At 37.8% G+C, this 24,989-nt stretch overlaps 3 protein-coding genes across 3 annotated transcripts; 2 read left to right on the top strand and 1 right to left on the bottom strand.

Annotated features, from left to right (window-relative positions):
• Positions 1 to 477: 477 nt before the first annotated feature.
• On the bottom strand, positions 478 to 15,999 carry LOC146535355 (beta-1,3-galactosyltransferase 5-like). Its single transcript, XM_085191468.1, has 2 exons — positions 15,703 to 15,999; positions 478 to 3,240 (listed from the first exon to the last, which is right to left on the bottom strand). Exon 2 carries the CDS (start codon positions 3,194 to 3,196, stop codon positions 2,117 to 2,119), a length of 1,080 nt encoding a protein of 359 aa, XP_085047594.1. The 5' UTR covers positions 3,197 to 3,240; positions 15,703 to 15,999; the 3' UTR covers positions 478 to 2,116.
• Positions 16,000 to 16,746: 747 nt separating this feature from the next.
• On the top strand, positions 16,747 to 21,855 carry LOC146535354 (synaptic vesicular amine transporter-like). The gene is made up of 11 exons (XM_085190847.1): positions 16,747 to 16,984; positions 17,269 to 17,385; positions 17,815 to 17,973; positions 18,987 to 19,166; positions 19,492 to 19,590; positions 19,677 to 19,720; positions 19,966 to 20,130; positions 20,272 to 20,433; positions 20,581 to 20,734; positions 20,974 to 21,104; positions 21,530 to 21,855. Exons 1-11 carry the CDS (start codon positions 16,894 to 16,896, stop codon positions 21,620 to 21,622), a joined length of 1,395 nt encoding a protein of 464 aa, XP_085046973.1. The 5' UTR covers positions 16,747 to 16,893; the 3' UTR covers positions 21,623 to 21,855.
• A 680-nt stretch (positions 21,856 to 22,535) lies between these two features.
• Positions 22,536 to 24,655, top strand: LOC146535353 (ciliary microtubule associated protein 1B-like). Its single transcript, XM_085192099.1, has 5 exons — positions 22,536 to 22,557; positions 23,115 to 23,316; positions 23,572 to 23,850; positions 24,018 to 24,120; positions 24,346 to 24,655. Exons 1-5 carry the CDS (start codon positions 22,536 to 22,538, stop codon positions 24,430 to 24,432), a joined length of 693 nt encoding a protein of 230 aa, XP_085048225.1. The 3' UTR covers positions 24,433 to 24,655.
• Positions 24,656 to 24,989: the final 334 nt, after the last annotated feature.

Here is a 24,989-nt window from a genome sequence, read left to right as displayed (position 1 = left end):
CTTTTATGTGTCAGCCCAGCATCCCAGCATCTTTTACAGGGCAGCGCTGTGCTCTGCGGACGTATAAGTGTGTAAAACATAATGAATCAGCAAGCGACATCTGCCGACAGCAGTGCTGGCGTGAGACGGCGCTCGTCCATCGGGTGGTTTATACATTCATACCTAGATGGCACTTACGTTTCTCGTATATTTTCTCAAGATTTTTATGATTAATTTTAAATAAAAAAAAATTATATAATTATATATAATGTATTGTTAGCGAACTCGTGTAAAAGATGGTAGAATGTAGGCAACAACCTACATTCCAATGTGTATTTCTTTTAGAATTAAAACAGTATTACGTTGATACAAACTATCGTTTTTTTTTTAGTTTCACGCACATTTCTCTATATAGCAGAATAATGAGAGGGAACCGAAGATTGGGTGGTGCGAGGGGAACGGAATATTTTAACACTAGTGTAAATAAAAGACAATGTGAATAGTTTAAGTAAGAGTATATTTAGTTATGCTGAATACATAATATTTACAAATTTAATTTTATAAATGTGTACAATTACAGGACAAATCTTACAAATATTACACCGAGGTGTTACGAAATTTCTCTAAGGTATTTAAAGTTGGTAAAGGAGCGCGACTACCGCTCGACAAACGCCCGATAACCGCCCGACAACCGCTCGACTCTACCCGTACTCGCCGCCAGAGGGTCAACCCGCTGTCACTCAATGCGCGTATAAAAAAAATTAAGTATTATTAATACGAAAATAAATAGCAGTATACATATAATTTGACATAACAAAAACTAAAAATATATCTCGGAAGGAACGCGCAGAGAGCAAGGCGTCGCTGAGCCGCAAACTGTCTTACTAACATTATGAATATAATTTGTTTACTTGTGCTTTACACTAATGTTCAATATTCAAAAATAAACAGTAACTGGCACTTTGATTACATCGAGACAGAGTGAGGCTCCTGACTGACTCTAACTAATAATGACTGAAAGTGACTGACAATCAATTATCTACTTAATTGTACTTACATAATACTTTCGTAAACAAATAACTTCTACATGAGTCGAGTTTTAAGTTAATATCAAGCGCTACAGAAGTCTCGTTTAAGATCGATGTTAGAATGTTGCTTAGAGGGGAAGCATAGTTATATACTTTTTTAAAATTTCACGTTATATTCCGCATAAGGCAGCAGTGTAGGCAGAGAAAATCTAGGATAAGGACAGAAGAATTTACTGTTCATTTAAAGTACATGGAAACAAGCTAGTAAGGAAATAGGAAATTTAGGAACAATCTTGAGTTAAGTTCTGTTTTTCGACTTATATTATAAAAACAAATTCATAATTAATTAATGTCACACTGAAATGTCCATTACAAATTGTTGGGAAAAAAAAACGGGAAATTAAGAGAAGTGTTAAATTAAGGCACTCTGAAACTTCTGAATCACGCTAACTAATATAAATTCAAATTATTTTACGTTTATATCACATTTAAAGTAATATAGGTAAAAAATATTGTAGGAGCGTACTCCCCTGCTTGTGTCTTAATCTAAAGACATTTCACTTCGGAAATTGCAATGTGTACGCTACACAGGAATTTATTTAACTTAGCTATATTTACTATTTTTGTGATGATTTTTTAATCTCGTCCACAAGCGTGCCTCGACATATTTATTATTATACTTTATTTTTTATACAATTCGAAGTCGAAAAAGATATAATATTACAATATCACATCACTCGGAACGAACAACACAACGTATGATTTACAGCATTCTGTTAAAAATATTAAATACAAAAATAATATCATCAGATAATAAAGTGAGTAAAAAATATAGTGGATAATCTCCAAATAATACACGCGTCGCTCCGGTACCGACTGACTAGCGCCCGCACTCGCATTTGTTCATGTTTGTGAACTGTCCGACATTTGCACTGGTTCAAATTGGTAGAACAGTCCCGCATTCGTACTCGAATTGGTTCATACTGATTAACTGCAAGTACTAACACAGGTTCAAATTGGTTCATATTGGTGAACTACCCCATGTTCGCCCTCGCACTGGTTGATACCTAGTTCTAACTGGTTCACTATGGCCCCGAGGGGTGTCTCGGTTAACTGGTGCACTTGGTCTTGCCGTCGAGCAGCTTGCGCCAAAGGTCGAACTGCTCGTGGTACTGCACCATGTGTATGGCGATGCCGCGCTGCACGGCGCAGGGGTGCGCGGCCACCTTCTTGTTGTAGAACTCGGGCGCGTGCTGGCGGCGCAGGCGCAGCTTGCTGGCTAGCACGCCCGTCACGAACACGTCTTCCAGTCGCAGGTAGCGCTCGTGCGGCGCCGCCTCGAGCAGAGGACGGATGGCGTCCCCCGTCACTAGGTACGCCGGGCCCGTAGTGAAGTCCGGAAACACGCGGCCCGGGAATTGCTTGGGCGAAACGTAGTACTTGCTACGCGTGGTACGCTTGGGCAGCGACTTGCGCACCACCTTGCCCCAGATGGTGCGCGTTGCGTTCTCGCGCGCGGCTGCGAAGGCTAAGAGTCGCGGCACGTTGATGAACATATCGTCGTCAGTCTTGAGCAGGCGCGGTACGCGCGGGCAATACGTGTCCGCCCACTCCAGCATGGACAGCGTTTTGAGCGTGAGGTTAGAGTACGAGTCCACGAAGCGGCCCACCACGAGGTCGCCGAACAGCGCGTCCTCAGCATCCAACGTCGCGCGCAGGCCCGCGGGCGGCTCGCCCAGCACGAAGGCTAGCGCCACGTCGCGGCGCGCCGCGTAGTGCCCCCACGTGAGGCGCACGGCCTCGCGCGCGGTCGCGTGCGCCGGCGCCGACGTCACCAGCACCAGCAGGCGCAGGCGCGCGCCCAGTGCCGGGCACAGCTCGGGATGCGGCCGCGAGTGCCCCGCCTCGTACAGCGAGCCTGTCAGCACGGCGCCGGGCTCGAGTGTGGGGGCGGGCGGTGCCACGGTCGCGTTGCGCACCACCTTGCTTGCTTGCGCGGTGGTGTTGGCGGGGGCCGGAGCGGGAGTGGGCGGGGGCGCAGGTGTGGGGGCGTGGAGGGGCGCGGGGCGCGGGCGCGGCGGAGGCGCGGGAGCCGAGCGCGCCAGCAGCAGCAGCAGCAAGGCGGCGAGCGCGGCGAAGGCGAGGGCGTGCGAGCGGCGCACGACGCCGGCTACGCCGAGGGCGCCCATGACGCGTATCACCCGCCCCCGGAGCGAGCGCCGGACGACTGCGTCTGGAAAACACATCGGTCGAATGTAACTCATATGTTAAAAAAAGCAATTCTAATTAGACTAAAAAAGCTATAATAAATTTCTCTTGTCTTAATTAACCCAATCTCGTCACTCCAAAGGTCTATCGGAGTCGGTGTCTTATATATACAGAAATAAAAAACGAAGTACCTCAACACTGGGAAGTACCTCAACACTGGGAAATTAATCCATATATCACAATTTTATGTCACTTATTCTATTTACTAATTTAAACGTTTTTTATTCAACTCTGTAGTAATGTTCTTTATTTATATTAAGAACATTGCTATGATAATAGCATGTACAGTCCGCAAGGTGTAACTCAGCAGAGCTTTGCATTTGTATGAATATTATTTAAATCAGATTCCACTAATAATCGCTCAACAAATGTAAAACTTAGCTTAAGACTCGCGAACTTAATGTATATTATATACCACTTGGTTTCTACCAATAACATCACACATCCATATGCAATGGTGTTTATTAAAGTGTACCGAATGTAAATATATAATTGTGTGATATCCATCACCTTCACCGTGTTTATCGAAGAGATGCTAATAGATTTCGTCAAATACAAATAACACGTTTGCAATACTTTATCAGTAACTATGCCTTTTTCGTCTGTGAAGACTTAATAAAACAATTAAAAGTTCAATATTCATACAAGCTTAAACTACGTCAGTCAGTTTAGTCAACTTCCAATTAAGACAAACTAACGCCTATTTAACAAATTTATTTTCAAACATAAAAACTGCGGAAATCTAAAGACGCCCTTGTGTGCTCATACCACACATATCTCCAAGCGTGTCAACGGTGGCCGCGAGTCACGTCTTTATATCTGCTCTAAGATGACGAGATCACGACTTTACATACACCTTGAGCTTTATTTGTTAATGGGTTGTTTTAAACACAAAAATCTCATTAAAATCGAGATATACTAAGGTCAGTCGTGGAGGAAGTGCACAAACGTGTGACTGAAAAGGTGACAGGTTGTGGATTCGACACCCACTCCCGGAAATGAAATATTTTCATTTCTTAGGGCTGACGATGAGGCAAAGTACGGAGTTGAGTTCCGCCACTCAGCACGCAATGCCTCCAGAATTCGGCGGAAAGTGTGGAGGGGAGTGTCTTAACACTAGGCTCCCTCTGTTTACCCTGCCACATGCTCACCCTGCCATTCAGCGTGAAGCTGAGAAAAAAAAGAATAGAATAATAATATGCAAATGCATTTTATGCAACAGTGTATTTGCATATAAAATAGTGAAAGACCGTGCCTTCAGTGTCATATAAATATGCACAAGACCTTAATTAACATTAATTGGTAAAATTTACAATACACTACATAGTGGTCACAGCTCACCTAGCAAGTGTCAGTCAAAACTGTCACACGACACTTGCATTTGATAACGTGCGTGATGATTACAAACATGTGCGCTCATGTCACTGGATTTACGCCGATAATAATGTTCTTTTTTTACAATTTAAACTGTTTTTGAAAGTGGTGGAATTAATTATGATATTTTTTGTGCAATTATTGTATTATTTTTTTAAAAGACGTCGCGAGAATTAAACTTCAATGAGTCAGTCGGCTCATGCTCCCAAAGGAATTTTAAACAAGACAATACTGTTAGCTAATAGAAAAATATTCTCATTGTGCTCCTCATAGAGCTATAAATAGCAAAAAAATGTATTAAAATCCAAGTGATGATTTAATAATTAAGTACATAAAAAAAATATGTATATACGAGTATTTTTAAGATTCTACTGTTTTATGTATATATATATATTTAATTAAATTTTTAATTAAATTCTTGCGGAACGATATTGATTCGAATTGACGAATTTACATAACCTAACCTAAGATTTTTAAAATGACCTATGGGACATTCAGTTTGTTCGCATTTAATAAGACATTTTGTTGAAAATTTTGATAATTATGTAGAAATACATTTTTTTACATACTTCGTAGTAATGCAATTTACAGTACTTAGTCATACCTACTTAATTCTGCAATAAAATAAACACTCATTAGGCAATTTTCATTGGTCTCTGATTAAGCGTTAACTTCAATCTAAAGTACTTGAAAAGGCATGTAACGTTAGAAAACGTGTTTTAGAAATCATTCGTGTAATCAAATTGTGAACATACTTACGGAATGTTTTTATCGCTTGTAATGTAATACAGCTTCACATTTTTTCCCGCATAGCACAGTCGACATAGTGAACCTCGTGTCTAGACACTACGTTCTCTTAGGAACTCAACGCGACGCTTTGTCTACTAGAGCTAAAAAATGAAAATTACATTTAAATTTAATCATTCCCCGAATGGATATCGAATCCACAGCCATCGCGTTTCAGATGCTGTCCCACTACCACCGCCAGAAGGACTTCAAATATAATTAATCTTCAAATACATATTTCAAAATCACTGTGAGTTCGTTTTCTCTAAGATATTATAAAATTCTTAGTAAATATTTATATTACTTGTAAAAAAAATATGCGTCTATGTAAACATCTATTGAATTGCACGTTGTTTATTTAACACATAGTAAGCCCGAGGCCGGTAGCTGGCAGTCGCGAGGCTACCAAAACCAAACAATATCTACAATTTGCATATCTAAACGATGTAGTAACTGAAAGCCTACTTCTATTGTACTTGCGTATAGTACGGTCGACGAATCGTGGCCACTCTGAACGTCTTTCTCTGCTCATAATAATTAAGAGTACGCTTACATCTCTTAACACTCGACTACTTGCATTCTACCTCTTCATTTGCTGCGTAGAAAAGGAGTTTTTTTCCTATTTATATTATCCAACACTAATAAACACTAATGCATGCGTAATGCAATACTAAATATAGCTACTAGAACGTAGAAACCTGACATGACTTCTGTTATATTTGAACGTTTTTCCTTTAACGTATTTTAATTATTAAAATTAAAGCAAAATAAATTTCCGTATCTGTAGGTACTAATAATTTATGCCAAAATTAAAAACTGAAGAGCTTGTTTAGTTGAACGTGGTAAAATTAGGAGCTACTGATTAGAATTGATAAATTCTTTTTCTATTGGATATTCCATTAATCGAGGAAGGCTATATTAAATCACGTTAATCGTTTCGTGGGTTAACGCACTGTATCTGAGGTCAGAATTACCCCCGGCATTTAGAATGTGTCATACACAGCTCTTAGTTATTTACATTTGACTAAGACGGCGAAACTACTGTAAATGTAAATTACCAAATAAATAAAAATCAGCTTCACGCTGCATCCCGCACACAGCAGAGAAGAGGGTAGGTAGAGCGAACCAAGTGTTAACACACTCCGTATCCCATTTTCTGTCGTATTTTTCGAGACATTGCGGAACACTGATTGGCAGTACTCAACGCCGGGCTTTTGCCTTAGTGCCTCCCTCGAGTGGGGATCGAACTCACAACCGTCGCGACGGAATCTAAATTGCCAAATAATTCAATCCGAATTGAATAATCAGCAAGTAGTCTTGAAATGTGTGTTACGCATGCTGTATGCATGCCGTGGACTAAGTGCAGGTAGTCGTTGAGCTCGGTGCTCGGTGGTCAGTGGTTAGTGGTCAGCGGGGTCAAGGCCCCCGCCGCTAACGGCATCACACACACACATGGGAACGCGAGTCACGACACACGCCGTGAATAATTTTTGATTCTGCGTTAAATCACTCTTATTTATTTTATCATTTAAAACTTCAATCACGTCGAATGAAAAATTATACAGCTTTAAAGCGAAGATGAGTATAATTTGATTTAAAGTAAAAAATCGGTTATGAAAATATGATTTAACTATTTGTTTTGCAAATGTGACTGTAAAGGCAACAGAATGTGGGTTCGATTCCCACTCTAAGAAATGAAATATTTAATATTTCCATTTTTTCGCTCTAACGTCGAGGATTTGCCTCGGCGTTGAATTCCGCCACTCAACACTCAATACCTTCAGAATTCGGCGACAAATGGAGAACGGAGTGTCTAAACACTAGGTCCACTCTGCCCACCCTGCTGTGTGCGTGATACAGCGTGATGCTAAAAAGAAACAATTGTATCTATGCAAAAAAATCTAACCTAATATATTATTAAGCTTAAAAAAATAATTTAATATATAAGAGTTAATGAAAAGTTGTGGTAAATTGTAATAGGCTGCACTTGTAGCCTGACCGCGAGTCTCGACCGCAACACTTGACATTAATGAATGTTTGTCAAGTTTCAATGGAATCTAGGTGACGGCTACGCGTTTTGATTCAATCGACTGTATGCCTTTATCACGAACCTACCTCGTATTCGTAGTAGGAAACACCTCGCTTGTTAGTAAATAATTCCATTACAAGATTAAATGGTAACCAAGTTCGATATGAAGAATGGGTAGGTAATGTCAGTTGAGTAGAAGGGAAGGGATCTAAATTGGAGTCAAAATCAAAAAGTCAATCCTAAAGTCTATTTACAAATAAAATTGAAATAAAGGTTCAAAAAACATGGCTTTTAACAGAGAAACATAAAGAATGTTTTGATTATTAAATTTCCTTAGTTTAAGACACCTAACAAGCACAACCTGTATATGAAACTGTATTGCAAAAGTCAAAGAAATTTTGATTTACATTATACCATTTGCTAGAATCTGAGAAGTGGAAGTGCAATGCACTGCGTAGATTATTATGTTCGCAGAAAACAAAGATGTTGCATTTACTGCGGGCGGACGTCACGCTCGCCACCGCCGCCCGTCTCGCACTTAACTTACTTAAAAACAATTCATGGAGGAATTTTAAATATGGACAAGACAAGCGTGTGACTGTAAACACGACGGGTAGTGGGTTCGATTCCCACTCGAGAAAATGAAATATTTTATATTTCTTCGCTCTGGCGTCGAGGCAAAGCGCGACGTTGAGTTCAGACACTTACCACGCAATGCCTCTAGTATTCGGCGGAAAGTGGGGAACGGGGGTTCCTTGACACTGGGTTCCCAGGTTCCCTCTGCCTACCCTGTTATGTGCGGGATACATCATGAAATTAAAAAAATAATAAGGACAAAATATTTGCTACTATTAAAAATTCACATAATAATAACTACCAACGACAGAGGACTGTTATTTGTTTATTACAGTTACCATATCTGTAACTAAATATATGCGATAGGATTGCTATGTTAATCCAATGGCTGTAAAAACCAGTACTTTAAAAACGTGTAAACAATTATTTTTTATCGAAGTACCTATAAACATATGTAGCTACTGCAAGACCACGCAACATAATATTTTTTTTCTCATGTTAAACTATATCTTTTTATTACAGAGTAACCTTTAAAATATTTGAAAAAAAAAAATCAGTATTTAATCAATATAATTAGACAGCCTTCATGGCATTGTACTATCAAAGGAATTACGCAAGGCTATTACCGATGACGTGATGAAGCAAAAAAACGTAGTTAAAGTTGGACTCATTGTTCCAAAACATCACGTGAACGCCCGCTTTCTGGGAAACCGTTTAAGAGGTACGGGTTCAAATACTACTAGGTTATTTTTTTTTTAACTTTACACTATAGCAGGGTAGGCATGGACTAGAGTTAAGACACTCTGTTACCCACTTTCCGCCGAATTTTCGAAACATTGCCTGTAGAGTAGCGGCACTCAATGGTGACTCCCAAAACAAACCTGCAACCGTCGGGTTTTCAAAAAAAAACTCTTTTAAATGTAGAAATTAAATTTGTAACAAAAAAATGTAATAATTATTATTGTGACCGACATACCAGGCTTGGGGGGGGGGGTTCAATAAACATAAAACACTTGTACATTATACCGTCGAGTGTACCTGCTGTGTACATGTTCGCAACAGGTTGGCCCGCTCGACTTCTGCCTCTACAAATGCGCCATTACACGAAGTCGGCTTTTTATAACGCGCTGTACACGTAACAATTACCTGTCAGTGTGACTCACTCAGCCGCTTAGTGTCCACCTTCGAGCTCGACGACCTGTCGATATAGAATACTATGGTAGGATAAACAGAAAGAACCTAGTGTTAATACACTCCGTTCCCCACTTTCCGCCAAATTCTGGAGGCATTACGTGTTTACAAAATGTATCAATACCTATTAAATTTTATAAAAGATGAGGCCGTTCACCTCTCTAAAGAGAACTTAAAGGAAACGAATGTAAGTAAATAAGAAAACGTCAAAAGTGATATATTTAAACAGCTTCCCCCCCCAAAAGTGAGCAAGTGCTGTAGCGGTCGCACTTGCTCCAATATTTGACAGGGCGAGGTGGACGACCAGCCATTGCCTCTATTAGAACAGGTTTAGTTTTTGCTGTACGGTCAACACGCGACTAATTGAATGGAAGTACAAAACAAGAATACATATTACACAAGTCGACATCTTAATTGTATTATCGTAACTGAGGATATAGAAGGCAACATGCCAACATTCAGTTTTTTTTTTCACTGAAATAAAAATTAAATTAATTAAAACCAGTAGTGACACATTCTTTTTATTTTTTTAGATGAAATCGTTTTAAATGTATATTTAAAAGCTGATTTTCGCTAAACACTATTAAAATTCTATTTGCATTAAAAAAATACTTATAAAAAACCTCATACTTTGCTTAAGAATAACTAATAAATGAGTAATGTAAAATAAATAAATTCCTGAGCATTTTTAAGAGTTAGTTGTTACTCATACGGAACAATCGGTTTACGGAATAGATAAAAATAAATATAGGTATTTCGGAAACAGTTAAAATCTAGGTTGGACTAGATTCCAGAAAGCTTAAATCTAAATAAAAGTATAGCATCATTAGCGAAAGCGTTCGCACTCATATATTAAAATATAGTATTTTAGTGTGTATATACTTAGAATTCTCATTTAAACGTTAATTAAACACTATTGCGAACATTGTAAACGAGAATTGTTTTCAGTGCATTTTCACTAAGGTGAACAATCAACTACAACTACAGGTTGATAATTAGGTAGGTATATATAAAAGTTATGGCTATATTATAATACTAGCAGTCTCCGCGCGGCTTTGCCCGCTTGGTATATTATACGATATATTTAAGTGTATTTAAGAAAAAAAATATTAAATTATATTATATAAAAATATTAAATTTATAGTGCATAATCATACTAAAAGTATGATTATGCACTATAAATTCGTAATTTACACTATAAAATAGTAATTTAAGTCTTTAGAGAATTGATTTGAAAATACTTTTCTTTTTTTAATTATTTCTGAACCAATTGTAATAAAATAAACACTAAAAATGTTAAGGGAACTGCCAGAATCCAAATAGTGAAAACCGCATTTAAATAGGTTATGCCGTTTCGGAGATAAGCGTGTCTAATTTGTTCGTATTCTCATAATAAAATACCAGTAACATAATTTAGTAGGCTCGCAACAAGTGTAAAGGGATATTTATCATTTGGGTATCGGTCGATGACTAAAACGGCCCCACAATTCGCATTCATACAGTCGTAAGATAATGCCGTGAGAAACTGGATGTAGCTCGTTATTATACATACTTGGATATGTCATACTCGGGTCCCTACGGGAATTGAAAACATACATTTCGATTGACTTTTAAAAATGAGTATGTGTAGTATTTTTTAGCGACACTGCGTGTAATGTGACGGAACTAAACACCGCGCTTTGCCTTGTTACCAGTGCGAAGAAATAAAAATATTAAATAAATCATTCCCCCGAATGCGAATCGAACTTTCAACCGTCGAGTTCGTTCGTCGAGGCGACCTCTAACAGATAAAACAATGTTTTAGTAATTTTAAAGATGTTCTCTAGAGGAGTCTTCAAAGTCATCAAACACCAAGAACTAGCATGCATGATGTGGCCTCGCTCTTAACCCCGGCCCGCCCCGGCTCTCTAGTGGTCGAGTGGTCGCGACCTTGCTGCGGCGGACCTCAGCGCTGAGCTCAGCTTCCAATGATATATAACATAACGCGATATTTCTGCATATTTTGTTACCAAGGACGCACCGAATGCGGATAAAAATAATGAACGTAATCAATATGTAGCGCGACGTAGTGCTCTACTATCAAATAAAAATTATCACTAAATTAAATTGAGGCCGTCGTCGTGGCGAATGTCGGGAAAATTCAGCTGAAAGTGGGGAACGGAGTGTTTTAACACTATGTTACATCTGCCCATCCTGCTATTTACGAGATACAACGTGTAGTTATAAAAAAACGTAATTACCATACCTATTCATTATCACAATACGCCTCTAACCTCTAACAATTTTGTTAATTTTCCCCATTAAGATAAAGATTTCGAGGTTAATTCAAATTTCTCCAACTCCACTGTCTATCTGTCTGTCCGTCTGTCATCAGGATGAAGATCAGATCATCATCAGATCTCATGAAGCGTGAAATTTTTACAGATGATGTATTTCTGTTGCCGCTATAACAAAAAAAACTAAAAACTAAATAAAATAATTAGTTAATGGATTTCCATACCATAAACATTTTTTACCGCCATCATTCACGAGACCAACTCGCACTTGGCCAGTTTTTCAGAATATCATAACGTCACTGACGATTTCAAATTCTAACGGACTGTTAACTAAGTCTATTAATTTATTCAAAAATATATTTTTTCCTCATTATTAAAATATGTTTGTGTTAGAGATTAGAAGTTCCTCTTAGTTAGTAATTAATGCTAAAAATTCACTAACATTAAATTATAATTGAACAATTAAAACGGGCGAGCGACCCAATTAGCGATGTCTGAATTATTATAATAAACACGATGCTTTGTTAATATATGTTTAAGCATCAGACGTGGCGCAGGGGCTCAAGCGTGTGACTGTAAACGCGACAGGTTGTGGGTTCGATTCCCACTCGAGGAAGTGAAACATTTCATATTCACTTTCTTCGCTCTTTGTCGTCATCGGTCGTTCGTCGAAGCAAAGCACGGCGTTAAATTCCGCGACTCAATTATTATTACTGTTATAGTATTTAAACAATAAAAAAAACATCAATAACTCAATGAAAACTACAATAGTCATTCTATTGTAGTAAACAACGACTAATAATTTTCTCAACCCCTCTAAATATCATATCACGTAAATTGTGAGCGAGAGAGAGAGAGAGAGAGAGAGAGAGATTTATTTATTTTTCTTGTGATCTTTTCTTGTTTTTTGTTATACCTAGGAGTGGTTGTGATTTCAAATGCTGCGAAAAAAATATCTCTATGTAATTTTTCGTAAAGAGTTAATTGAATAATAAGTCGTCTGTACCCGATGTACCTAGACCTTGTAAATAAATTAAAATATTTAAATATATTGTATGATTTATAACCGATGATGCCATAGATAATTCATCATAGATAATTATTTTTAAAAATGCTCATTAAAATGTAAAAATCAAACTTGTTTGACATTTTGACAATAAAATGAAATAATTTTTGCAATATCCTTGAATATCGGAAATCAGTTCGCCCCACCTGTGTAGCCTATAGAGTATACAATGCTTATAACAATTGACAGTGATTTTGAACATGCTTATCTCAGAAACTACAATGTCATACACATCTCTTACTTATTAGCATAGGACCACGACGCAAAAAGTAACACATACTCACGATTGAACGATTTTGTTCGCGGGTTCAAATCCAGCTACGTTCATTTTTTTCATACGTTTCTAAAAAAAGTATTTTTGTTTCCTATGTGTGGAATAACACTTTAAAAATGAGTAAGTGAGTCGACGTCAATGTGATCAGTGCAGATTATTAGTTGAGTTTAAATTGCGATTATCACAATTATCATTACCATTAAGGAAAAAAAACTTAATAGGTATTTTATTTTATGAGTCGAGTCATTGTAATTCTTTGTTTTATTAGCATCCCAGTTTGAAACTTTTATATGCCTTTAGAAAACTTTTAGAAAATTATATAAATTATAGATAGATAATATAAATATTATATAAATTATAAATAAATAATAACTTAAATTGAAATTCAAGTAATTTATTCAAAGGTTTTATAATAATAAAAATGTAATTGAAAAAATTAAAAATGCGTAATTAATAGCTTACTATAATATTAATAGTATAGTATAGTAATATACATATTTATAGAGCGGGCAGCTGGGTGACTAGTTACTTATATAGTCACATTATGTATATTTCCTCATTTCAGAAATATCAAGGTCTATTATTTACTATTTTGAGATAAATATATGTATAGCATTGTTATATAAATTAACTAATTTAAATTTAATAATTAATATCGACCGTTCCTAATTAGCATAATGTATTATATGAATATATAATAAACACAGCTGTGTTTATAATCAAAGACGTACGTATAATAAAATTTACAACAGTAGATAGACTTAAAAATATGTATATAGACTAGAACTAAAACATCTTACAAAAATATTATAGTTATCAGTCATGTTTCTCGATACGCTTCACGGCGGAACTGCCTTCCGAGGCCTCAGTATTTTCCCTAAGGACAGACGTTATTGGCAGTTTCGTATTCAACCTACGCTTTAGGATTCCGTACCTCAAAGAAAAAATACGGAACCATTATATGTTCAATTTGATGTGTGTTTGTCTGTCTGTCGAGACCCTCTTTCTCAAGAACGTGTGAGAGTATCAAGACGAAGTTAATATATAATACTCATATCTGACTCATAACTTAATTGGTAAAAATCAAAAGCAGACCTGAGTTAGGACAGTATTAAGATCAGCTTGATATCTCCACGTGTTCTCGAAAACGAGATTCGACAGACGGAGAGACAGAGAGGCAGAGAGAAAACAAAGTGAACCTGTCAAGATTTAATTTTTTTTGCTAAGTACTAAATTTAAATGTTATACGATTTTATATGGATGTAATCGGTGAAGCTCGCGTGCGATAACGCCGCGGACGAAAGCTCATAATCAATAAATTATAGGCTTCACATTATCTATGGATATATCTTATCTTAATTAATTTTATATCCTACCTATTCTATTAATGTGCACAGAACATATTTTCAACAATCAGTTTCGTTTGTTTTGATGTGATAAAAAAAGATAAGCGTAATATAATTTTATTACACTTATTTAGCAAATAGTACATGTTGCAATAGCTGGGTAAACCTGTAGTACTTATGTATACTTTTATTTATTGCTCAGGATTACCAGATTATACTTTTAGATACCAAGTATGAAAATAGAATACAAGATTTTATTGCAAAAAAAATGTACTAAGTAGTAATGACTTACTAGTTCCATTAACACATAATTTAAAAAATTGCTATAAGAATATTCTTTACGTGATTCAAAAATACTGATTCAAATTTAAAAATATAGATGTTGCAATATCATTCAATAATAATAAGTTATGGAAAAATTTACAGCATTTTTGTACAATGTTAGTATTTCAACGGTTGAGACTGGCCAATCATACTGTAAAACATATTTTTATTTTAATAATCAGTTTCGGTTGTTTAGGTGTGATAAAAAAGATTGAGCTCAATAAAGTATTATTATATTTATGTTGCAAATAGTGTATAATATGTTAAGAGTTTAATTTTAAATATTGTCAAAAAAAATATACTTAGTAATACTTTTTTTTAAATATAGACTGATCGTGGCACAGCGGCATAAAGTGTGGCTGTAAACTCTCACTTGAACAAATTAAATATTTCCACTTGTTAGATTGGTTGTCGAGGCAAAGCGCAGCTTATAGCTTTTTTGGAAAACAATAAATTACAAAAACCTTTTATCGTTAATATGAATTACAAATGTCATTTATAATTCATAATTCATTTAACTCATAATTCATTTAAAAACATGACTACCATTAAACCTATCATATTTAACTAAACAGAAAAAAATATCCTTGGAATCAGAAAACAATAGAATCGATAAAGTGTGACACAACTTGAGACTGAATGATGTGCATAATTCACTTGAATAGCAACATTTATTCTTATTGTTTATATTTCCAAGGATTTATCAAACAAATATAAATAATATAGTTTTAAGATGAATAAAAATGTATTAAGGGAACTAATTAAACTATTATTTGAATTAAACATATCTATACCATTTTCTATATAAAAATGTGCGTAAATTTGATGTAGATTGATAGAACAATATTACTTAATAATTTAAAAGAACATCTTACTAGACTGTGCAAAACTAGGATTTAACCTAATAAAAAATCAAATAAGAATATTATGGGGTATAACATATCTTTAATTTAACTATTATAAAGTAAATTATAACTATAAAAATAACATACAAAATTCATCTTGTCACAAACTTTTATTTTTTGAAAAAGCAACTTAAACCGCAAAGACACATTAAGTTAACGGTGCAACTTGATTTCAAATACTTTAATTACAAACAAAAACCACGACTATAGCTTTAGAACAAATTTATCTATGATTATATACCACAAATTTAAATTACATTTTTTTATAATTTAAGCTTACCATACTGAAGCACGGAAACAGCGAGATGTGTTGATAATAAGACGATCCTCCGAGCACTTTATGGAACTGAATATATGTTATACACACGGGTGTATAATGTATAATGAGTATATGGTGTAGGCCGAAGCCTCAGGTATTATCTTAGTAGTGATAAGTACCAGAGAGGCCGTTCTTCATAGCCTTTTCTGAATAAAATCGCGGACACACGGAGCTCGGGCCGTTCACTGAGAAGCTCTAAATTGGTCATTTGACAGCTACATCGCTACAGCGCCGCCGCCGACCGACACACTAGGGAGGTCGACAGCTTTTTGTACACTGACACCACAGATAAAATAAAATTATTTGCATTATATTTATATAAAAATATATGTATTTATTTAAACAATTATAACAATGAAAAATAATAACGTAATTTATAATATGGAACATAATAACTAAGATATTTTTTATCGTGTAATTTTAATATATATATTTGCACTGGCAACATTACCAATGAAAATTATTTATTTCATACATTTAAATTTCACATGAAATGAATTTGTATGCCGGAAAACTTAAGTTTTTTACTATACTTACCATATTTGTTCATTTCATTCAACTTCGAGGTCAAAGATCAAACTGGAGGAGATGAAATAATTGATGTCGGTGTCGAGGCAAAGCACAGCGTTGAGTTCCGCCACTCACCACGCAATCCCTCCAGAATTCTGTGGAAAGTGGGGACCGAAGTGTTTTAACACTAGTCCACTAGTTTCTGCCTACCATGCTTCATATAATGCTAAGACACTAAGTTGAGCACTTTCCGCGAGCCTTGTTGAGTTGCAGAGCTTAACGCCGCGCATTCTTCCGAGTGGAAATCGAAGTTGCATCGATTATATTTATAGTCACATGCTGGCATATGCGCCAACACTAATGATTGTTGAGAAATAAAACTACAAACGTTTCATAATGGATACGCACTATATCATATAGGTACATATTAACAAGAAAATACATTGGATCATCACTTATCTCATAAGCCACAGAACGCCGGCGTAAAATTGCGTTAAGGCAAGTGTATCCGCGCTAGTGGTTACTGATTGAAAATGAATTGCCTCTTATCGGGGTACTGCACGCGACGCAGATGGGTCCCTTGCTCGTCCTTATTTCACAGCCTCCCTCTGGCAGTCGCTCGTGAGGCTCACTACCTGTACGATGCAGGAATACCACCAGTCGAAGGGGCTGGTCGCCTTCAGCCTCGTCTACCTCACGTTTTTCCTGGACAATGTTCTTCTTACTGTACTTGGTTAGTATTTAATTTTAAAGGCAAACTACCCGTGATAAACAAATATGTTTTGTCTATTAAATATATGAGTAGAAAAACTTTCAAAAGCAACATTCACAGTTGGATAGAAACTGTGACTGTTGGTTTTAATTTAGTACTAATTTCTATTTTTTATTCTTTCCCATCTATTCTCTATTTTCGTCGTAATTTTATTATAGCCAAATACATCGTTTAGCTTTTATTTAACTCTAAATATGGGCTCAAAATAGGGATCATTTTGAATTATTTATGTCTACAATTACTAGTGCCGATCATACCGGACTGGGTGCAAGGCGAGTCGCTGGCGCTGTGGACGGAGCACGGCGCTCCACTGGCCACGCTGCTCAACACCACCGTGCAGCGCATCACCCAGGAGGACACTGGTAATATTGTATCACTAAGAGATTTTTTTTATTATACTCTGTAGCCTATATCCTGCTTGTATCAGGGTAGACAGAATAGTGGGAATGGAACCCATCATCGTCGCGTTCACAGTCACTGATCTGTGCCGCTGCGCTACGATACCTCTAGCTCTATTATATGTTTTTTAATATTCATAACACAATTTGATGGATAGGCTTGAAAGCCTCGTGACATTACCTTGTTCTCCATGGTGTGCAAAATATCTCTAAAGGGACTAAAATTTGTCTCGAATTGTTGACGAAATTAAATATTTTTTCTCTGCTAGCAAATATGATTATGTAAAATGGCAAAAAAGATTAAACTAAAATTTGAAAGTCTTCTGTTTATTTATAATATATTTTATAATAGAAATAATATCAGAAGCTTAGAAGAAAAATTATATATCTCAGGCAGCGTGGGTACATCGCAGGCTATAGTAGGCGCGGTGCTGGGCGCGAAGGCGGCTACACAGCTGGTAGTGTCACCGGCGGCCGCGGAGCTCACCGCTGTACGCGGACCCGCCATCGCGTTAAGACTTGCCACTGCGCTGCTGGCCACTGCTGCACTAGGTAAATAGTAACTTTCTATTAGGAGTGTTTTAGGATTTTGAGTTAAGTTTCGATATGCGATATTTTCAAAAGTGTTAATTTGTTTAACTACCGGTATATTAAAGTTCCTTTTTGATTAAATAATGGAGACAAAACAAGTATTTATTGTTAAATTTGTGTAAATACAGCAAAATATATTTTTCAGGGTAAGAAAGATGTAAGGCGAAGATATATTTTGAGTACGCTCCTTCACGCTGTTTCATAATGTTGAACTTGTGTTGACGACATTTGTCATAAATATAAGCTTATTTTCTACATAACATGTACGAATACCTGCTAGACTGAGATCCCAGGGTTGCCAGACCTGCGTCATTTTAGCAAAGCTGAAATTTTAGGGATTAATACTCTAATGCAGATGATTTGCTGCCTTATTAACTAGAAAATGGGGCCCTATCAGAGGTTACATTATGGTAATACATAAGCTTAAAGCTACATACAGCTGTAAATTTTCATCGAAATCCGTTCAGCAGTTATTTATATAAAAATGGAACAAACAACTACCTACCTACATATTGCGTAGAGGCGGTAACGACCGCCGCCGGCTCGTTAGCATTCCAGCAGTGTTTGAATATCGTGAGAGCTGCGGAATCCGGAATGTTGATTTGAGATTATGCGCCGTATTTAATATAAACATTCGAACAATAACATTTCTTTAGATACCTGAATAGATATGCTAAAATTTAAATAAGTAGAGATACAGTGTGTACTGTAAACGCAACGCGGTTATGAGTTCGATCCCACTAGGGGCATTGAATTATTTAATATTTTAGTTTTCTTTGCTCTGGTATGACACAAGGGAGGCGTTGATTTCCACCACTCAACACGGAATAACTTGGGAATTGAACTTGCGAATGGTAGAGAACGGAGTGTGTTAACACTAGGTTCCACCTGCTTGCATGCTGTATGTGGGATACAACGTGACGCTAGAAAGTCTCCCCTTCTTTATGTGTTAATTTCTCCCGTATATGCAACAGTGTTCGGTTGGTGCGCGGGCGGCGGGGGCGGCGGGGCAGTGTGCGCGGGAGTGGGGCGCGCGGCGCAGGGCGCGGGAGCGGCCCTGGGCGGCGTGGCGGGCCTGGCGCTGGCGGCGCGCGCGCTTCCCTCTGACCGACGCGATAGAGGACTTGGAGCTTTGCTGGGAGCTGTAGCGTTGGGTAATATACTAAGTCATTGATATATTTTCGGAGGCCGGTAGTGGTGCAGAGGCACAAGCATGTGTCTGTAAAGACAGGTTGTGGGATTCTTTTTCCATTAGAGGAAATGAAATATTTAATATTTTCATTTCTTCACTCTGGTGTCAACATTTAGCGCAACGGCAGCAACAAAATTCGGCGGAAAGAGGGAAGCGGAATGTTTTAACACTACACTGTTTCTAAATGTATTCTCTTCTTATTATTTTATTAAGAAGATAATAAATTTGGCATGTCAAAAACAAATTAATGTACGTTATATTCGTATTACATTTTGCAATTATTAAAGGGGTGTTGGTGGGCTATCCTTTCGGTGGAACGGCGTACAAGCTGTGGAGTCCAGCCGCGCCCTTCCAGCTGATAGCTGTAGCGTTGTTGTTTAACCTTGGTAATATTTTTGATATTTTGTATGTATATTTCATTATGATATTTATTAAACATTAAATATTGATAATGATAAAATTATTTTTAAAGGTTTACAGCACTTACTTCTCGATAAAGACGAATATACTAATACGGTAAGTACTGATAAATTAAAGTGTTTCGAAAAATCTTTCAACATATACATAATCATTTAAATTTGAGTTTATATTTTTTTTACCGCTCAATATTTTAATATCGAACTTTAGTAGGTACTTATTTACTACGGAAATGGTAACATTTAGTTCCCCGGATGGGGATCGAACCCACAACTGTCACGTTTATAGTCAGCCCTGTCCACTTGCGCCACGATAAAGACGTTCTTGCCACTTACTCCACTTAGGACGAGAGCGGTACAGTTGGCGCGGTAGGGGTAGCAGGAATACGGCACGAGGCGGCGTGCGGGGCGGCGGGCGCGTGCGCCGGCGCCGTGCTCGTCACCACTAGCGTGATGGCGGCGCTGGAGCCCTGCCTGCCGCTGTGGATCATGCACAAATTCCACCCCGAGGTACTTACACATTACAGTAGAAGGAAAAAGCTTGGCTTAAAGAGGAAAGAAGACAGACGGACGGAAAAGACTTGGGTTCTTTTTTTTAATTGAAGTACGGAAACCTAAAAAATAAGAGTGTATATTATGTTCATTGTGCAGCGCTGGGCGCTGGGCGCGGTGTTCCTGCCGGACAGCGCAGGGTACCTGCTGGCGGCGAGCTCGCTGGGCGGCGTGGCGCGGCGCGCGGGCCCTGAGCGCGTAGCCGTGGCCGCCGTGACGGTCGTCGGCGTCGCCGCGCTCGCTGTGCCGCATGCACCCTCCGTACTTTTATTTTTTTACAAATTTTCAATTACAGTTTAGACACTAAAGGTCTTTTTAGTTTCACTCTGTATTTTGCATATAGCAGGAAAAGAAAAGTGAACCTAATGTTAAGACATTACATTCTTAACTAATAATATATGCGCATAGGTGGGATGGGTGTCGGTCCCGCAGGCAGCGCTGGGCGCGGGGCTAGGCGCGGCGGACGCGGCGCTGGTGCCGGCGCTGCTGGCCTCGCGCCGCCGCGCACTGCCACTCCGTGCCGCGCTGCTGCAGGCCGCCTCCAGCGCCGCGTACGCTATCGGTATATTTAAGAATTATTAAAAATTCTTAATATTCTTAATGTAAATTGACTTTTGCAAGAAGTATTAAATTATCAAAAGAACATTACGTACAGCACTGTAACCTAAAGTTAAGAGCATCTTGAAATTTTTGTGTTAGGAACAAAATTTCAGCCAACTACAGCTAATTTTAGGACAGCCACGACTCGTCGACCATACTGTAATTATAACTGTTGAATTGTTGTTTGCTTGTCGTGTGCAGGCCCGGTAGTGGGCGGACTGGGGTCGTGGTGCGCGGGGTTCGACAGCGCTCTGCGCGCGCTCGGCGTCGTCAACCTACTCTACGCCGCCTTCCTCTACCGCGAGCTGTCCAAACACCCTCTCTCTAAAAAAGTACGTATGCGTATGTCTGTCAGAACAGCCCTTCTAGTTCTTTAGATATTCACAAAAAAAAATATTTTTCTCCTTTACGCTGTTTCCAGCATATAGTAGTATATACATATAGTAGCATATAGTCGCAAAAGATCGTGCAAAGTGGAGTAGTTTGACTAGGAAGGCAGACCCTGGCAATAGCCGGGATTAATGCCAGGAAGAAGAAGACATATAGTAGCATATAGTAGGGTAAACAGAAGGAAACTTATGTTAAAATACTCCGTTTTCCATGTACACTACCTTTTACTGAGGCGAGAAAATACATCATTCCTCCGAGAGGAAATCGAACCTGCAACCGCCGCGCTTATAGGAAGACGACGCACAACTTGATCCCAACGGCCCCTTTTGTCTACTTCTCCATATTTAAAAGATTTCCGTCACTACAGTGGGGAGCGAGCACATCGCCCAACGATAGCGACGACGGCGCCGAAGAGATGACTCCTCTGGGACCCTCCAGCAACGCGCAAACACTTCGTTAAACTTCCTAAATACGTCGTGGCCTTAAATTATGTTTTCTGAGCTTTTGTGCATTGTTCACTCTACAAAATAAGAAAAAAATAAAAAATATTCGTAGCAAATTACAGGCACGATTCATCAACCATTATTATTTTACTAAATTCTAGACTCAATAGATAAGGCACTTTTAAACGTTTTCTTTTAAAAATGACTTTAGGCTTGAATGCGTACCTTTCAATAAAAAACCTTTTAATTATTTCGTATTTTTATTTCATACTTTAGACCTGTCCTTTATTATTCTAAGATATTTTTGTTTAAGGCTAACAAACACACTACTTCTATAACTACAATATGTTAACGCTTCTTTAACTACCTCTAGGTATAGTTATACGGTTCGGTTATGAAAGCTTCGCATTCGCTACTAAATATAGCCCATCTAAGATTAAAAAATGTGAATCCTTCCTTATTGGATTACTAGAGTCTCATTCCTACTTGAGAAATGATTCTGCTCTGGTAAGATACAAGTGCTGCATTGGGTTTCTAAGTTACATTGGACGGTACACTTGATTCTCTTTGCCTCAAGAATACCAAAGGACAAAAGATTGCACACTCTGTCACCTCTAGATGGACCGATCAACTAAAGAAGTCGTCGTTCGGAACTCTATTCTCATCCAAACAGAGTTTGTAAGAGACGCGCTGGACAGAAATCAGTGGATGCTAACCACGATCCTCATACCTGAGAACAGAGATATAAAAAAAATGATATTTAACAATTAATATAAAACCTTAATAAATTCCAACTTTAAAATGTTTATAAAATTTTCACTAGGTGTCATTACTTGACAACCGAGGACGACGGAGGAGCCGGCATGCATATTTGTAGCAAAATTTTAGTGTTTTTACTCTTATAATTATTTTAGTTTACCACAAATCACAATGGCATGCAAAAAACCACTAGGTAATTATGCATTTTATGTCAGAGTTTGTTAGGATATTTTTATTGTCTCTGAGTCCTAAAAGATAATTTATTTATGAGTCAGTAAAAGAATACTTGAAAAGAATTATTTTTTTCACCAAATATAACCATTTACATGAATTTATGTTAGCTAATTTATGGTTCAATCTCCTCAGTTGTTCCATATAGCGCGACATTTTTGCAATTATTTGTGCTCAACTGATGCGCTCAGACGCCATGACCCATGACTATTCATCTTATTATAGCAATAAATATAAATATTTTTACATATTTCATAATGGCCCCCAAAAGGATGGAAAGTTCACAATATAAAGTACCTATCAATATGAAATTAAAATACTTTGTACTTATTAAAAAAACTTATCTAAATTTGAACGTAGCTGGATTTGAACCCGCGACTATTTGAAAACCGTCCAAGCGCTCTAACCAACTAAGCCATACGTTCAATTCGAGCTACGTCTGTAGGTAGGTTGGCTTGGACGGCGATCAGTTTTGTTGTATATAAAAGTCAGAGATTTGAGCACACATGCTTTACCCAGGGCCCGGACCCGGCGCATACAAATTGCCTACTACTGTTGGGTTCCCACAGCACGACCCATCACGATATCGGAATCCTATGTACTCGTTCGGCACCAACGCGGGGTTCCGCCTGAAGCAACTTGGGCCAGGACCCGCCTACCGCATTGACAAGGTCACCAGGGAAGGGCTTATGTCCTCTCCGGCGTGGAGTTTTGGAGCGCGGTAATGCTTAAAGCAATGTTTTATTAACCGAGTAACATAATTTTTTTTTTAAACAATCTATTTAAAAAAACTATATAAAATAAAATAAAAGTGAAGGTCCGTTAAGTTAAGGACGTTAAGAAAACTTATTACATAATAGAAATTTGTGTGAAAACCTTCTGCATTAGGTAATAATCTTTTTTTTTATCTCTATCAGTTACAAAAATTATAAAATTTAGGACTGAGATTGAATTTATCTACTTGTCCATCACAAAGGTTCCCTACACGAGGTACACTACGCACACCGGGTCCGGGAGCGCACGCTCCAGAGCGCTGTCCGCCCACCAAAGAGCCCCGCGCGCCATTATACTCAATGGGGCAAAGACTCGGTTTCGAGTTAAAACGTCCGGGACCTGCGCCCAACGCCTACGCCCTACGCCTCGGCTCTGGGACACCAGCCTACACTATGGGTCTTCGAGTTGGGTTCAACCTGAAGCCCAAGTCTCCTGGACCTGCTGTGTACTTCCAGCAAAACGCTGATGTTTATAAGACCAGGTTAGTTACCAAGATTATTGTATTAACTGTATATTTCTTAAATACATATAATATTTAACATGACAGCATCAATACAAAGAAATGTTATAAGTATTTTGTATATGTCTATATATTATATGTATAATAGATAAGTAATTATTAAATTAATATTTGCATTGTTTGAACAGGCCGCCGTGCTACACGCTGGGCGCTCGTTCAGCGGGCGCGGGCAAAGCGACGCGAACTCCGGGCCCTGCGACATACCCACCCAACCTATACAATATTAAAAAGGTAAGGTTATTAAATTAATTTATAAGGTATTTCTCTTACTTCAAAAAATAGAAAAAAATATATTATTTTTATTTTTTACCTCAAGTGGGAATCAAACTCACAATCTGTTGCGCTTACAATGGCCCTGCTGCGCCACGACTGGCCTCAACTTACTTTTACATAAGGCTTGATTGTAATGTATGTTATTAACTTATATCAACCTCATAACATTAATCTTTATTACAGAACCCATACGCATATTCATTCGGCACAAAGCACGGTGACTACGCGCCGCCCATGATCATAAAAGAAGACACCATGGATTGCTTATGAATGTATCACAAACTGTTTTGTTGATAAAATGCCCCAGTTTATCAAAATTTTATACTTGTCTATATCGTTGTTAAAGTGGTAAATTGTTGTTGAAAGTTATGTTTGTCCAAGCAGGGGTTGCCAACTGAGGAGCGCGCAACCCTACGAATGTTTAGCTAGGAGGAAGAGGGTTGTATGTGCGCTTGTAGACGCTAATCTCATAAACTTAACTGCTTTAAATACAGTTTTCACTGTTTATAAATAAAATGATTTTCAATTTATTTTCATACTGGTTGGAAAATGTTCCCCAGCACCCAATTAAGTATTTACTACTACACAACAGTACAAGTTTATAATATTTTATTGTATATATTGGAGAGGAAGCGTTTAACTACAGCTTGTGAGAAAAGGCACATAAAAGAATTGGTTTTCTGGGGGGGCATGATCTAAAGTTTGGGAACCCCTGGTCCAAAGTTTGTCATGAAATGACACACACAATGACATGACAAATCATTTGAAAATGAAATGTCATGTATGAAAATAGTGAAAAAAATTTTGTAGTGTTTACAGAATATATT

This window comes from Heliconius melpomene, chromosome 10 (assembly GCF_056956725.1).
Source record: "Heliconius melpomene rosina isolate 202511_hmr_F chromosome 10, ASM5695672v1, whole genome shotgun sequence".
In the NCBI taxonomy this organism is placed as follows: Eukaryota; Metazoa; Arthropoda; class Insecta; order Lepidoptera; family Nymphalidae; genus Heliconius; species Heliconius melpomene.
This window is presented reverse-complemented; position numbering and strand designations above follow the sequence as displayed.